Source organism: Cydia strobilella, chromosome 1 (genome assembly GCF_947568885.1).
Source record: "Cydia strobilella chromosome 1, ilCydStro3.1, whole genome shotgun sequence".
Taxonomy (NCBI): Eukaryota; Metazoa; Arthropoda; class Insecta; order Lepidoptera; family Tortricidae; genus Cydia; species Cydia strobilella.
The window spans coordinates 3616803-3633957 of record NC_086041.1 but is presented as its reverse complement, the minus strand read 5'-3'; the positions used below and the strand labels follow the sequence as shown (position 1 = coordinate 3633957).

General features: G+C 37.0%; 2 protein-coding genes across 2 annotated transcripts in view; one reads left to right on the top strand and one right to left on the bottom strand.

Moving 5' to 3' along the window:
• The window catches only part of LOC134749228 (coiled-coil domain-containing protein R3HCC1L), a 62894-nt gene extending 56705 nt beyond the window's left edge, over nucleotides 1-6189 (bottom strand). Inside the window, exons 1-3 of the mRNA XM_063684153.1 lie at nucleotides 5971-6189; nucleotides 3616-3765; nucleotides 1199-1272 (exon numbers count right to left, since the gene is read on the bottom strand). Of these exons, the coding sequence (XP_063540223.1) occupies nucleotides 1199-1247 (49 nt within the window). The 5' untranslated portion in view covers nucleotides 1248-1272; nucleotides 3616-3765; nucleotides 5971-6189. The remainder of the gene's footprint in view (nucleotides 1-1198; nucleotides 1273-3615; nucleotides 3766-5970) is intronic.
• A 494-nt stretch (nucleotides 6190-6683) lies between these two features.
• LOC134745660 (polycomb group RING finger protein 3) lies at nucleotides 6684-17080 on the top strand. The gene is made up of 5 exons (XM_063679807.1): nucleotides 6684-6902; nucleotides 7171-7323; nucleotides 10679-10824; nucleotides 11200-11343; nucleotides 13638-17080. Exons 1-5 carry the CDS (start codon nucleotides 6791-6793, stop codon nucleotides 13761-13763), a joined length of 681 nt encoding a protein of 226 aa, XP_063535877.1. The 5' UTR covers nucleotides 6684-6790; the 3' UTR covers nucleotides 13764-17080.
• The last annotated feature ends 75 nt before the right edge of the window (nucleotides 17081-17155 follow it).

Genomic DNA, 17155 nt, shown 5'->3' with positions numbered 1-17155 from the left:
ATTTATCTATTTTCATGTACAGTCAAGTGTAAAAATATGGGTGGATACAACTTAATCAAAAATATGTCCCATAGATCTTAATTCGCTGACATGAGAGCTATGGGACATGTTTTTGAGTATAATGAGTGCACCCATATTTTTACACTTGACTATATGTGCGCAAAAATGAATGAATGAATGAATTACAATTTCATTCGTAAAGCCATACATTTTAAGGTCGTCGTATCCTATAGCCTATATCTATCTACATAGATTTAGTCAATCAATACCTATACGTAAATTTGAATATGTACCAAATATTCACGCGGCAACCTATGAGGCTCCTAAAGGTTACCTGTGGATTAGTTTAGAAACTAAGCTGTAAAGTATTCGTCTCTTTCTTTCCTAGTAAGCGTGAGTATGTGTGAGAATAAATACATTTACAATAAATAAACCTAACCTTATAAGTTCATCAATGTCCAGTTTAAATTAATGACTACACAACGTTCAGCCAGCCAGCCACGTTACGCTTAATGACTTGGCCGATTGTTCTTCAGCCATTTCATTTGAAGCCGGCTTTTAATGAACGGCCTAGGCGTCTAATTAGCTCTCTATTGTTTCCCATATAGTTTTAAGTCATTATGTATTGTTTGCCCACATTTTCGTTAGTCATAATTTGGTTTTTCTCAGAAACGCGTAACTTTACAGAATTGCCATAAAACAAACCTATCTATAGGATAAACTGAGGAAAATCCTGAAAAATTAACGGTTTCAGAATTATGACTAATGATAATTTGACAATCATTACATTATGACTTTCAATAATTATGTCAAATAAAGGGACCCCGATGTGTCTATATCAGGTTCACCTGGCGGACCACCTAAAAAACCCGGCGGGCCGCAGGTTGATTATAATAATAATAATAATAAATAAATAAATAAATATTATAGGACATTCTTACACAGATTGACTAAGTCCCACAGTAAGCTCAAGAAGGCTTGTGTTATGGCTACTCAGACAACGATATATATAATATATAAATACATAAATACATAGAAAACACCCAAGACTCAGGAACAAATATCTGTGCTCATCACACAAATAAATGCCCTTACCGGGATTCGAACCCAGGACCATCGGCTTCACAGGCAGGGTCACTACCCACTAGGCCAGACCGGTCGTCAAATGGCTGCTTTAAACCTTTTAAAATGAACTTACCCGAGTGTGATATGTTGGCATCTTCGCGTAAGGTCTGCGTCAATCCCATGGTCGGCAGAGCACAAGCTTCATCCCTGAAAACAACACAGAGTAGCTAAAAGGATAGCAAGTTAGCAACTCATCATCAATATCATCATTACCCTTTCAACGACACGTCTTTGCACGAAGGTTGATCAATCAATCAATCATTTATTGCACCATGGTGAAAAACAAAGAGTTGTTACAGCATTTGTGCCATTCTTTGCATTTGCTGCTGCATAAAGAGGGCTTTTTCTATATAATTTTTGATATTGGGTGGGTGGTAGCCGCTCGCGTTTGTTGACACGTCTTAAGCGGTCAAAGGCTTAAGCAAAGATAGATATAACTCCGTAATAGATGGATACAGTCTAAGGAAAAAACGTGCCTCGAAAATCAAGAACATTATATTCTCGTTCAGAGGGCGCTACTAGTTTTGGCCTACAGTCGTATAGATGGCGTTGACGGTTTCGTTTGTTACTTAACAATTTTAACGCATATCAGTGAAAGAACATGGGTCAAAATCATAAAAATAATTAATGCAAATAAAAAAAATCATTTATCTATATTTAAATATATTCTATCGTATTTTTATAAATCTTCATTTTTAGTTTTAAGAGGCCGGTGTCGATTTTAGTCGCAAAAATGTAAAATTGATAGATTTAGTCCGTGAAATTTTACACCTTTTGTTACCTAATTGAAATAACAAGTAATGGTTTCTATTAGCACGTCTTCTTATCTTAACTTTTATCAGATCAATTTTTTGAAAACAGACTCACTAAATTAGTAATGTTTGCTTTTCTGATGGACGTTTAGGTAAACGCGCGTAAAGCACTGATTTTGTCGCTCTTATTTGTAAATTTCGTAAAGTTTGGACTGCTAAACATGTTAATTTTGTATTACACATATCCTGTACTTGACGTTTATCAGACTACATTTTTATTATTATGACTTTGAAGTAGTGTAAATGAATGTTAGACGAAATCAATTTTCTCCAGAAATTACTTCAAAACAAGTGACAATTTCTCTAAAAATCGACTTAATTTCAACGTAATTTTGATAACAAGTTTGGGAACAAATCAAATTATTTTATTAAATATTTTGATTTGTGTTTTTTTTTTTTAAAGTAGTCACACTACTATATATAAATTAAAAACTGTAATAGATGTCATATATTAAAGAAAAAGTGACGAAGCCCTCCAGTGGTGAAGGCCGGATACGGATAATTTTGATACTTAAACAATCTACAACATTTGCTGAAACTATTCTTATACATCAATTTGTATAATTTACCACCATGATTTTTTGATGATTTTTTAAAAACTGCCCCTTCTCTTCATGCATTACCGGTGACGCACGCTCGCGACCTTATTTTTAAAAGGCAAGATGAGAAGACGTGCTAATAGAAATCAATACTTGTTATTTAGATATTACGTAACAAAACGTGTATAATTTCAACGCCTAAATCTATCAATTTTACATTTTTGCTCCAAAATCGACTACGGCCTCTTAAAGTGTGTCGACAGATGGCAGTGAATTTACTGGGGTTACAAAATTTACTATGACAGTACCGCTCTAGTATAAGTTACTCTATGGCTTAAGTAATCATATTGTACAAAGTTCTGATTCCCTTATTAGAAACTTAGGGGTATAGTCACAAAAAAATTAAAGAAGAAAAATTGAGAAAGGTATTTTGAGATGAGAGAGGAAGAAACAGTAGAGTTGGAAGGGGCAGACCTCGGCGGACTTTCTCTGTTCAAAACGGGGAAATCCTAAAGAAAGGCCAGGTCAAGAGCACCCTAAACCTGCAAGCGTGTATGAGGAATGTTATGAAAGTGAAGGAAGCGAAAGAGGTATGTCAGGATCGTAGCAAGTGGAAATCCGTGGTCTCTGCCTACCCCTTTCGGAAATAGGTGGGATTATATGTATGTATGTGTAGATACAAGACCCTTTTTGAAAAACTCGCAAAAAACATTCCTGACGACAACAAGCCACAAGTTTTGTGATGACAAAATTTGAATGCATTTAACCTTTCATAGGGGATCATCCATTAATTACATCACACGTTTAGGGGGAGAGAGGGGGTCAAGAAAATGTGACGAGTTGTGACAAGGGGGAGGGGGAGCCACAAACTTTGTGATGTCACTTTAACTTCATCAGTAACTGTTTTTTTTTATTCGTTATAATGTTAAATAACGAGTTTTTGGTACAATAATCACTTTTATTTTGTGTTATAAAATTACTAATATTTCTTTTATTTAAAATTTTAATATTAATACCTAATTCGATTTTTAAATACCTTTAAAAAAAAAAAATTTAAAATTCGCAAAGCAATAAGTAAGTGTTTCTTTTATAACCACACTTTGCAACAAATTTATCTTAAAAAACTCATCAAGACTTACCGGAGTATCTTCTCCCTAAAACAGAGCACCGTCCTTCGCTCGTCTCTCACCCCAATGGAGAATGTGGCGAACTCCGGACAGCCCAACTCCTCCACACAACGGTGGATCAGGAAGCGCCGGTAGTTGCTCACCGGTGGGAACACCAGCACGCTGAAATGATACACTATTAGTATTAAGTTGTCTTTCATTTGGTTGCTGTAGGTTCTTAGCAACAAGAAAAGTTTGAAAAGGCACAATTGTTTCATATGCCAAAATAAGCTGATTAAGATCGGCAGCACAGAGGCCACCTAGGTAACATTGATCAATATATATTTATAATTAATTCAAGCAGTATATTTGTAATTTAAATAAGTACCTACATATTTTTATAAATATAAGAATTATTTATATAACATAACTGTAATAGATATAAAACTAGCTAGATTAGACTAAATATCATTGGAATATAATTGGAACTACAGTTGAACCTAGAAACAAATTTAATAGCAATAATGTAATAACTAATAACAGAAATTGCATTTATCTTATTCCAGGTATATAAACCTGAATCTCATTTTTGTCCTCAATTTTAAAAATATTATTCTAGTTAACTCGCATGGCATAAAAATGTACATCTGGTCTCCCGCGATACAGGCCTAGCCTAGTGGGGGGACTCCTGGAACCTCCGAATGTCAATTTAGTTACGCACCAACTCTCTTCTGTAACTTGTGATATGTACTTACTATGTACTACAATTGTATTCGTTCTGTGCATAAAAACATTTTTTATCTTATTTTTTTATTTATATAAGATATAAATTTAGGTTTGCATAGTTACATTATGCTATTAATAACTTTATTTCTTTTCATTCCTTCAGGATGGCCCAAAAATATGTTTTTATACTGCTGTATATTGTTGATAATTTTCAATTTTCACAAGTGTTTGTGTATCAAAGCTCGTTTTTTGAAGATAATTCGTTTTAAAATATTTAGATCAGTACGGTTTCACTCACTATTATTTTTAGTCGCTTTTGGCGACATGTTTCAGATTCTTTGGGAATCCTTCCTCAGGCACGATAATAGTGAGTGAAACTGTACTGATCTAAATATTTTAAAATATGTCTCACGATAGTTTAAGTTCGTTTTTTTTGTAGCGTGCGACTTGCAATCCGGAGGTCGCGGGTTCAAACCCCGGCTCGTACCAATGAGTTTTTCGGAACTTATGTACAAAATATCATTTGATATTTACCAGTCGCTTTTCGGTGAAGGGAAACATCGTGAGGAAACCAGACTAATCCCGACAAGGCCTAGTTTCCCCTTTTGGGTTGGACGGTCAGATGGCAGTCGCTTTCGTAAAAACTAGTGCCTACGCCAATTCTTGGGATTAGTTGCCAAGCGGACCCCAGGCTCCCATGGAGCTGTGGCAAAATGCCGGGACAACGCGAGGAAGATGATGATGATTGCAATTTTAATTTTAAATGCCATTTTGTAAAAAAAGTTTAAGCAAGAAAAAAATTGTCAACATATTTAAGCCCTGTACATATTAATAAAGAGTACAAGTGGTAAATGAAAGCGAAACAAGATTAAAGGTGATTCAATTAGACTAATCAGAAGTGTCCAATTGATCCCTTGACCCCATTCTTGAGGAAGCTGGTTGGTAACTGGAGCAGATAATTATAGACATGCTGAAAACACAGGGATACAGAATATACCGAGACAAATTTAACAACAGAACATGTTTAGTTTATATTGTATGATTAATTTATAATAAAATAATACATATAAAATAAAACATTTTCTGTAAAAAAAAAAATGCTGGGTGGGAAAAAAAAACAATTGCTAGTCAGTGAAAATATAAATTGTAAAAAAAATATTGTCAGTTATATTATGAAAAAAATTAAGTTTGGGCCTGGGCCATTTAAGTAGAAAATCATTCAGTAAAATCATATATATAATGTCCTCTAACTAGAAAATATTTTTATTTACTTTCATTGGAATCTAATTAATTTCTCATTGAAATCTAGTACAACGATAAAAGACCATTACAAATACGAGAAAAAAAATACGTAGTCGCGTGTCCGCACGGAATCTCGTATGGTGATCTGAGCAATTTAATAGATCATTTATGAATATTTATTAGCGGTCCGCACCGCTGTCTCGCTCCATATAATCCGCGACCTACCTACGTACATCTTTGACGGATTTTAACCTTGAAAATAACAACCGAATAACGAAACGTACATGCACCAAAGGTATATGAAATAAACATATCTAATAAGCACTTTCATCGTGCACTTAAATTGATGAGAATTATAAAAGATACACAACTCAGACCAAAGAATTTGCAGAAAATAATAATAAAGCAAAAATTGTTTACCTGTCAACTCGTTTTTCGCCTATAAAACATTTTAGATCGTCTTTTACATCTTCAACAAAATTATCGTCTGCTAAACTCAGGAACCTGTCCACCGTTTTGGCACCCAGCTTGACGGTGGCTTGTTGATTCCAACGAAAATAAAAACTAAACGATCTAATTCACGTGCCAAACTGGAAATTTCAGCCGACCATTTTCAATGTTTGTTTGCTATTTTTTTAAATTGCCTCCTGCTAAGGTAAGGCAATGGACTTAGTCATTCAGCCATTTAGTGTTGTAGCTTGTTACGGTTTTTGCGCAATCGATTTCCCCATTGACTTTAAATTAACTTCTTAGAAAATTGTTGTTTTTTTATGTAAACTCAACTATAATATAAAATACCAATTCATATAATTTATATCTGGTTACTACGGCAACCAAAATACTTATCGATTAAATGTATCTTTAAACAATCGATAATAAATATTTTCAAAATATCTCTAGGACATCACTAGACGCGTTACGGCGTTTAGTTATCAACGCTGCAAATTTATGTAGTGTAGCTCACTATCATACATAATTCAAATTTCTGATTCATCTGAACAAAAAATAACGAAAGAACAATAATAAGTTATGTTTATATGATTTGGTTCTTTATTACTTATTAAAGATGCTATAGTTTTAGTAATGATTTGCGTTTTATCTGAAACACTATAACAGTGAACAAAACGTAATGTGAAGTGTTGAGTTGACTGATCGAGAGATTCGCGTTTGTTCTAATTTTTTTGTTTTCAATTAATTTAAGTTAGTTTAATAAATGTTTTAGCACAGTAGTAGTCTTAGGATGACCATGGAAAGGAGGATAAAGCTGAAAACCCTTAACAGCCACATAACTTGCAAGATTTGCCGCGGATACTTCATAGATGCTACCACAGTCACCGAATGCTTACATACGTGTTAGTATTTTCTCGAAATAACACTAATATAGCGCTTTTCTCTGCTAACAATCTTACAATAAAAGTAATCTTATGTTTTTTTCTTTTACTGGCTTAAATTATAAGCTTAATCCAGTCAATTTTTCTGAAAATAGAATGAACTTAATCTTCAGTTATTTTAAGATCCCCCCCCCCAGCTTCATGTATATTTTGCTTCAACAAAACTAGCCTTACACAAAGATGTCGAGTTGAAAGTGGATACATAGTATCTTAATTTGCAACATTTCAGTCTGCAAAAGCTGCCTAGTAAAACATTTGGAGGAGAATAACACATGTCCAACATGCGACATTGTGATACACCAGTCGCACCCACTGCAGTACATCAGCTTCGACCGCACCATGCAAGACATAGTCTACAAGCTTGTACCAGACTTGCAAGACAGTGAGTACACATTTATTACCTAACTAACGACCCGCCCTGGCTTCGCACGGGTAGTTCATCTAATTTACACAAAACCTTTACAAATTATACATATAAACCTTCCTCTTGAATCACTATCTATTAAAAAAACTGCATCAAAGTCCGTTGCGTCGTTTAAAAGATCTAAGCATACATAGGGACAGACGGACAGACAGACAGCAGAAAGCGACTTTGTTTTATACTATGTAGTGAAGTCACTGTCAATACAAAATGGCTTCAAATGTTTTTCAATAGTGTTGTTGAAGACAGGAAGGAATGGCACTAGCTTAGGGAGGCTGTCTGCACCTCTAACTAATTGTGTAGAGTTGTGCATGCTCCTTCACTGAAAAGATCGCTCCCAACTAGTACAATCTCACAACTGTACTAGTTCTGTCTTTTAGTACAGTAGTACATATAGAGAGACGACGTTTAGTTTTAGTTCTGTCCGATGAGTCAGAGCACTCGGATCGCTATTGCATTGTCACTTCTCGGTCCTCGCTCCTATTCTACATACATGTACTACACCAGCCTATTATTATAGCCTCTTTGTTTCCATACTCTTTTCCATTATTTAGTTTTTTTTTTTTTTTATTTAAATTTGGTTAAAATATGTTTTTATGCTGTTGTTGTTTCTGTTATTTTTTCTTCTTTCTTGGGGTATGGATCCCGTTTGGGTAAAGGCCTCCTCCCATTTCTTCCATAAATATCTATGTTTGGCATTGTACATCCAGTCTTTCCCGGCAACCTCTACTATGTCATCGGTCCACCGTTTGACAGGTCTTCCAGTTTTCCTCTTCGCTGGTAATGGTCCTTTCCATTTTGTTGTTAATGTTGTCCATCTGTTATCTGTACACCTTGAGATGTGTCCTGCCCATTGCCACTTGAGCTTTAGAGCTTGTGTGAGCGCATCCTTTACGTTTGTTTTGCTTCTTATAGTTTCGTTTCTAATTTTATGCATTTTGTTAATTCTCAGTATGCTTCTTTCCATAGCTTGTTGTGTAGTATTTATTTTTTGTTTGATTTTGTTAGTATAAGTCCACGTTTGGCATCCATATAGTAAACTGGGCAAAAGGCATGTGTCCATTACTATCCTTTTTATCTTCATACTATATTTTCCTTTCAGAATTTCTTTGAATGACCAGAACTTTCGCCATGTAATATTCTTCCTTCTATCTACCTCTTCCTCGTTATTAGTCCGTGAAAAGGAAATTTGCTTGCCCAGGTATATGTATTTATTATTATTATTATTATTTGTATCTCTTTCGATATCACGGGCCTATAAATCCCGGTCTTTTGATAGGCTTGCGTGGGGATATAGATCCAACACGTAGAGGCCCCTTGGAGAGCTTTAATGTCATGTAGAACGCCTGCTGGAACCCGTTCACAGGCGCAACAATAGACACCCATGAACCGGTCGCAGCAGGCATTGGGACTATTGCAGAAAAAGTGAACAGTATACCGGTCTATGGATTGAAGTTTGGGTGGACAATGAGACTGGGCTATTGTAAAGAACTCCGGACACCTGCCATAACAATGTTAAAACACGTTATCGAGGCAGGTGGTGACTTGCCGCTGACTAGATGGGCCCCTGAAACTGCCGTCGTGAAGACGACCAGGAGCAACACCGGTGTGAGCGGCTCAGGGGTGTCGAGAGGTGTGCGCCGCTTTCTACCCAGTGGCTGTTAGCAGCCACTGTGCCAACTCGCGTCTTATGCATCTTTCACTTCCACCCCTGGAGCATATAGCTCTTACGACTCCCCTCTGGACGGCCAATGAAGGCAAGCCAGAGCTGAGAGTCCTGCGGGTCTTATTATTATTATTATTATTTCATTTTAGACAGGCAGCTGATGCTGGTACGTCTAAATCATAGTTCACTTAGCACAGTTAGCATAGTTTGTCTAGTCTATTTTTAAATTGATTAACACTTGCAGAGTTCACAACTTCTGAGGGCAACTTATTTCTTTACATACTCAATAGTGTTTCCATTGACATTGATGGGAATGTTTGGGCTGTTAGTCATTACCTTCGTTTTGCTTCTGTTCATTTGTAGGCCTACTTTATTGCTTTCTTTTTCTAGTGTGCATAGCATATTCTCTAGTTGTTTGGCATTTTCCGCAAATATGATTATGTCGTCTGCAAACCGCAGATGCATTAGGTGACATCCTTCAATGTTGATACCATATCCAGTCCAGTTTAAGTTTTTAAAAATATTTTCTAGTACGGCAATGAAAAGCTTAGGCGACAGAGGGTCGCCTTGCCTCACTCCTCTTTCAATTTTAATATGATCTCCTCTTGTTTCAAGTTTAACTCTGCTTGTGCTATGTGAGTATATGTGTTTGATGATATTTATGTATTTCTCTTCTACTCCTGACATTTTCAGTGCATTCCAGATTGAGTTATGGCTGATGCTGTCGAAGGCTTTGCTGTAGTCAACAAAAGCAACATATAATGGTTTCCTGAATTCATTAAATTTTTCGATTAGTTGTTCCACTACATGCATATGATCGGTGGTGCTAAAGCCTGAGCGGAAGCCTGCCTGTTCTCTTGGTTGTATGGTGTCGATTTTTATAGCAATTCTTTTCAGTATAATCGATGTGAAGAGCTTGTATACACTTGTCAGTAGGCTAATGGGTCTGTAATTTCCAATGTCTAGTGGGTCTCCTTTTTTGTATATTAGTACTATATCAGAAGAGCACCATTGTGTTGGAACTATTTCAAATTCTAGTATCATATTCTAATATCATATCACAGCAGAAAGCGACTTTGTTTTATACTATGTAGTGAAGTCACTGTCAATACAAAATGGCTTCAAATGTTTTTCAATAGTGTTGTTGAAGACAGGAAGGAATGGCACTAGCTTAGGGAGGCTGTCTGCACCTCTAACTAATTGTGTAGAGTTGTGCATGCTCCTTCACTGAAAAGATCGCTCCCAACTAGTACAATCTCACAACTGTACTAGTTCTGTCTTTTAGTACAGTAGTACATATAGAGAGACGACGTTTAGTTTTAGTTCTGTCCGATGAGTCAGAGCACTCGGATCGCTATTGCATTGTCACTTCTCGGTCCTCGCTCCTATTCTACATACATGTACTACACCAGCCTAATATCTATCTATCTATCTAGCCCTTTTATTCTGAGCTAGAGTATGTCCTGTAGCTCAGTGTGCCGCTTGGCAAAGGCCTCCTCTAGCTCTTTCCATTGAGGTCTGTCGTTGGCCACTCTTCTCCAGTTTGGGCCCGCTGTGAGTTTGGGTTCATCCTCCCATGCACATCCACACAAGCCTAATATACTCTGGAAAAAAAGAAAGTTGCTCATTCAAAATGTATTCTGTCTTCAGACGAGCTTAAACGCGAGCGCAGTTTCTACCGCGTGCGCAACCTGCCATGCCCGAAGGATGCTGCACTAGCTCTGGGAGCCAAGGGGGGTGCAGGCGAAGAGCCCGAGCAACCTGACAACACGGACAACCATAGGAAAGATGAACAGGTGAGTATTGTATACAAATCAAATTTGTTGGTAAAACAGCCAATGCAGCCCTGTGCCATATTAAACTTCCCAAACTTAATCCCCATTTTGCACATTGTTTCCTACTTGTATACATACGAGTATTTACTTAAATCACCATACTTTCCGTTGTAATTGTCCACTATTGTCCTAGTTTTTCTCCCCACTAATATAACTCACAGTTTTGTCGTAACCACCACGACCAGTGAAACCTGTGTCGAAACGTCGGTAAATAAAGGTAACAAAATAAATTCGCGATAGACCCAATATTAAATGTGATTTAATATGTGTTCAAAACGCGAAAGTTTTAAATGTTATAATTGAAAGTTATTTTAGTAATCCTGAACTTTACCGTAGGTTAACGTCTGCCTGGAGTGTATATCGACGTCGCTGCGTACGCTGAAGCGAAGCTTCATCCGCTGCTCCGCACAGGCCACCATTACGCACCTCAAGAAGTTTGTCGCCAAGAAGGTGCTCAGTGGCATGGAGAAGTATAGAGAAGTGAGTTTTGCAATGTTCTGCCGCCAGAGTGCAGCACTAGCACTTATCGTAAACCATAGAGTAACATACATACTATGCTTTAAACAGTTTTTGACAAGTTTTCACTGATAATTTGTTATGACTAAATATGACATTGATGAATCAAGGCGGTTTGTTTACAGAGGGCCTATCGCGAATTGCGAAAATCGAAATTTCGTTATCTGCCTCTCTGTCTATAGCTCGAATACGCAAGAGTGATAGAGAGGCATGTACCGAACTTTCTATTTTCGTGCTTCGCGGTAGGCCCCCTGTTTGTCCTAGTGGCGCAGAGTTTTGCGTTATATTCCCTATTAGTATAAAATTTTTACTTCCAATGTAATGCCGTAGTTAGTACCTAGTCGGCTCATAAGTTCTGTCACTGGCCTTTAAAATTTAAATTTGGAACTCCTAAAACAAAAACCGTTCTGCATTTGAATTTCGAATCTTTATTAAATATTTGAGTAGTATAATTTTGCAATTTTCTGTTTTCTTCAACATGGAGTGGACGCTTAAAGATAGCCGTACCGCAATAATTGCACTATATCGTTGTAGTCACTCGCCGACTAAAATTTTTAAGCTACTTGAAAATTTAAAATTCTCTCTAAGATTTGTGTATCGTACCATAGAAAGATACAGTGAGGTCTCTAGTTTAAATGACAAGAAAAGAAGCGGTCGTCCGCGTACAGCTAGGACTCCAGCGGTTGTACAAGCAATTAGGGCACGCATTGCCAGAAATCCCGCTAGGAAACAAAAAGTTAAGGCCCTCCAGATGGGTTTGAGCAAAAACACGGTGAAAAGAGTGCTTAATCAAGACCTGAGACTTCGTGCTTATAAACGAAAAACTGGCCATCTTCTCAATGGTCGGCTTAAAGCTTTAAGGCTTAAAAGATCTAAAGCTTTATTGAAGAAGTACGCTAAAAATAAGCACCGTTGTATACTGTTTTCGGACGAGAAAATTTTTGACATAGAAGAAAACTGTAATAAACAAAATGATAGTGTACGCTCGCAATAGTAAAGAAGCGTCTAATAGCATTCCCCGTATTCAAAGAGGTCATCACCCTTCATCTGTGATGGTTTGGCTGGGAGTTTCTTATGCGGGCGTCACTAGTATGCATTTTTGTGAGAAAGGAGTAAAAACTAGTGCCAAAGTGTACCAAGACACGGTGTTGACTAATATTGTGAAACCACTATCCCATACGATGTTTCTAAACCAGCATTGGGTTTTCCAGCAGGACTCTGCTCCAGCCCATAAGGCAAAGTCTACTCAAGCCTGGCTCGCCTCCAATAAAATCGACTTTATACGGCATGAAGATTGGCCCTCCTCTAGCCCAGATCTTAATCCTTTAGACTATAAAATATGGCAGTATTTAGAGGAAAAGGTGTGCTCAAAACCTCATGCAAATCTAGACTCGCTGAAAAAATCTCTTGCTACGGCAGTGGCCAATATCGACATGAAAGTGGTGCGTGAATCCATTGACGACTGGCCACGAAGACTTCAAGCCTGTGTAGATAATTATGGCGGTCATTTTGAATAAATGTTATACATTAAGATTCTCTAGTTTATAAGCTTTCAAACGCTGTACAAATTATACGGAATAAACTTAAACTTTTGATTTTATTTGATACTATGTATATGACAGAACTTATGAGCCGACTAGGTATATGGCATCTATTGAAAGAAGGAATAATATCAAGAAGTTCATTGCAAAGGTATTTTTAGAACTTGAATGAGTGAATTAATAATTTTGTGTACATTTATTGAATGTACACAAAATTATTAATAAGATCAACTTCCCCTGAAAGCGAATCAAATTTGATTTGTCCGAATGTAATTCTCTCTGAAAGGCGAAAACGAGAAGCCTTTTAAAGATATACTTACTATACTCGCGAAATTGGGAGTCACCATGACTGCTAAAAGAAAGAAAGAAAAAAAAAATGCTAAAAACGCTCGTTTAAGAGCCCTTAAACGTGCTCACTAGCGCCACTGCTAAATAAGTGTGATTATTTAAAATTAACGATAGATATTAAAAAAAAGAGAGCCGCTATGTACTGTATTTTGTATTTAAGTACCTTTTGAATACATCAAACTAGTTTTTATGTTGCTGGATTCGTCGTATAGATTGACGAATCCAGCAACGTAAAAACTATTATAATGTATTCAAAAGGTACCTTTTTTGAATATTTATCGTTCAATTTAAATAATCACAATTCACATAATTCTGTAATAACTGTCAATAAACCGACTTAATTGAATTGTTTCTTCCCATAACTTCCAGATTGACATCCTATGTAACGATGAGCTCCTTGGCAAGGATCACACGCTGAAGTTCGTATACGTGACGCGTTGGCGGTTCCGCGACCCGCCGCTGCGGCTCCAGTACCGGCCCAAGATCGACCTCTAGCGTTGTTGATCCCACTGACAGTGAGACAAATATGCTTTTGGCACCTACAACATTGAAATGACCTTATGTCTTTGCGATAGGGTTTACAATAGTAAAATGCGTCCAGACGCTTAAGTTCGTGTACGTGACGCGTTGGCGGTTCCGCGACCCGCCGCTGCGGCTCCAGTACCGGCCCAAGATCGACCTCTAGCGTTGTTGATCTTACTGACAGTGAGACGAATATACTGTAACTAGGCACCTTCAAGATTGAACTGACCTTATGTCTTTGCGATAGGGTTTACAATAGTAAAATGCGTCCAGACGCTTAAGTTCGTATACGTGACGCGTTGGCGGTTCCGCGACCCGCCGCTGCGGCTCCAGTACCGGCCCAAGATCGACCTCTAGCGTTGTTGATCCTACTGACAGTGAGACGAATATACTGTAACTAGGCACCTTCAAGATTGAACTGACCTTATGTCTTTGCGATAGGGTTTCCAATAGTAAAATGCGTCCAGACGCTTAAGTTCGTGTACGTGACGCGTTGGCGGTTCCGCGACCCGCCGCTGCGGCTCCAGTACCGGCCCAAGATCGACCTCTAGCGTTGTTGATCCTACTGACAGTGAGACAAATATACTCTTGACCTTATGTCTTTGCGATAGGGTTTACAATAGTAAAACGCGTCCAGACGCTCAACTTCGTGTACGTGACGCGTTGGCGGTTCGGCCGCCGCTACGGCTCCGGTACCGACCGAAGATAGACCTTTAAAGCCCACTTGCACCATTTCACTAACCAGTTAAACCTGGAGTTACCATGGTTACCAGTACAATTTGACACTGGGCTACCGACCGCTTAACCCCGGGTTAGTGGGATGGTGCAAGTCGGCCTATCTGTCCAGTGTAGCGTGATCGTTTACTGCACACAGGGAAATACAAAGAGTAAATAATAGCAATACTTATACCACTCGCGTCGAATAACGGTCCCTTATTTTCACTTATTACAATAGTAGTTACATACAAAAGTCCTAATACAATTGGTCATCACTTTTATGATAACGCCTGACCGCCTGCAAGACGTTTAAACGATTTTGGCCCGCAAGCACAGAATATATAATAGTACTAGGTAGAGAAGATTCACTCCATAACAAAACGCGTCTAGTACGCGCAAGGCGGCGCAAGCGTGTGCAGGCGTCCTTTCCGTAGCGGTGTGCGGCAATTACTATGGCAAAACCTCCCCAAATTGAGGCGGCCGCAAGTACTTGTAGCGACGCGACGAAATCGCGGAGTGAGACACGCCTGCCTTAAGGCGGTTCCCTGAGCCAGAAGGCGAAAAATCTCCTTATATGATCATGTTTTTCTAAGTTGATAGTCGTAGACATGGAAAAAATATATGTAGTTCTTGACTATATTATCTTTAATATCATAGCTTTCGATACACGAATTATGACACTTCGCTCGATACAATTAATTCCCAAAGTAACCTCTAACTCGGACTTTTAATCCAACTTTACTCGGTTATTTATTATGTCATACTATAAACAAAAAAAGAAGAAAAAACAATCTTAACTTAAATAGTAATTTCATAGCTTTCGAATTTCGATATTGTAAGGTAACGTTTTTAAAATAAATAAAAATCGACAAAATTCGATCAAAATTGACACTTGGCGCGCATGATCTATCCCGTTCTTTCTTGCGAAATGTGACAGTGACAGCGGCAAACCGATGGAACGGCATTAAGGTGGTTCACCGAGAATGTCCCCGACTCTAGATGGTCTACTGCGGCTATCAAGAATGCGATTACGCTATATAACATTACCTTACACGTGTTTGTTATTCTAGTGGTTAATTAATACATTTTTGACCATTTGTAAACTGTATTGCAGAGACATTAAGGTCCACCGGTGATCACTTAAATGTTATGTTGTTATTACAAGCACAAGGACGTAATTTAGAAAGGGTCCAACCCGCAAAAATCAGTCAATATAATGTGAACTTTTTATCGAAAATAAAAGTCGTCAATTTGAATTACTAATTTTTGAGGATGGATCTTTTTCGCTAAATTACGTTCTTCAATTTTATTATTGTCCAAACTGCTTATTGGCTATTATAAACATTAATGTCAAAGACAAACGTTCCATCCATGGTCAGATAAACGAGTTGTGTAAGTTGTGTAGTAAAGGCACTGAATAAATGTGATGTGATGTCAGTTTCAAACTAAGTATCATGCTAATACCATACCTATCTGTAAGTAGTAATACTAGTAATAGAATTTGTACTTTAAAAAATGCACTCACTTTGAAATGTATTTTTTTAATTGCCAATGTTCTTTGTGTTGATAATTTGTAGACTGTGAACTTTTAATGAATTTCAATTAGCCTCATGCATGAAGTTTATATTTGAATGAAATATGTTTTATTCGGATGTTTGTTACCGTTATATCATGTTACAAAATGCATTTCAGTTTTTAAATTACCATTTAATTACTTAAAATTATAAATAAAAAGTACAAAAATTTGCCCGCGAAAAGCTAGTGAGCGAAACGCTCGAAACGCCACGTGACGGCACGCGTTCGACAGATTAGTGTCATTAGTAGCAAACGTCAGTTGGGCCGCCCAACGTGTGACGTCATCACGCTCTGTCGAATTCGCGCCAAAAATTATGAGCGTTTCAACCGCTCAAAAATTTTCAACATTTTAATTATTTTTTAATAAAATAATGTTAAGGTTTACAAAAGTATTTTTATCATTTCCGGTGTTCCAACGATATAAATTATGGATCCAAAAATAAAAATAAATTCATGCATGGAGCTAATTGGATACATATATGATTATTTTATGAACAAAATAACAAATATTATAGATTAATTGATGGTTTTATGAATTGACGGATAAATTTAACGAATTTTACTATTTATTCGATTTTAAAATATGCTAATGAACGTTGATGTAATTTTAATTTAGTTACCCTTAAAACAGTTCGCACACCAAGAATAATAATTATTTTTTTAGTACATTTTATAACTAGAATGCAATTTAATTTCGTGTATTAGGACAAAATGAAATACTATACATGTTTTTATTTTAGGTTGTTATTATGTTTTAGTTAATTTGTTATGCATTTAGTTTCTTCCTTTGACATGGGATAGGGGTATTTTCTCATTTTAGCCGACATTTTAAAAAGGACAATTCACATCCTGAAGGTTTTGTTTCATTCTTTACTGGAGAAAGTTTAGACTAATTCACATTTTCCTTAGTTTAATAATTTAAATAAACAAATGATTTATATAAAATGAGGAGCAACTTTATGTGAATTAATTGAAATATATTTAGTTTTAATGTTTAATTTTGTTTCATTAGCTTTTACCCATTAGCCATAGCGGAAGTTTGGTTATATTATAAGGCCAAGTCTTCTATTATA

Coding starts and splice junctions, on each gene's coding strand:
- LOC134745660 (XM_063679807.1), top strand. CDS start 6,791: ATGACCATGGAAAGGAGGATAAAGCTGAAAACCCTTAACAGCCACATA. Junction 10,825..11,199: donor ACCATAGGAAAGATGAACAG/GTGAGTATTGTA, acceptor ACTTTACCGTAG/GTTAACGTCTGCCTGGAGTG. Junction 11,344..13,637: donor GCATGGAGAAGTATAGAGAA/GTGAGTTTTGCA, acceptor CATAACTTCCAG/ATTGACATCCTATGTAACGA.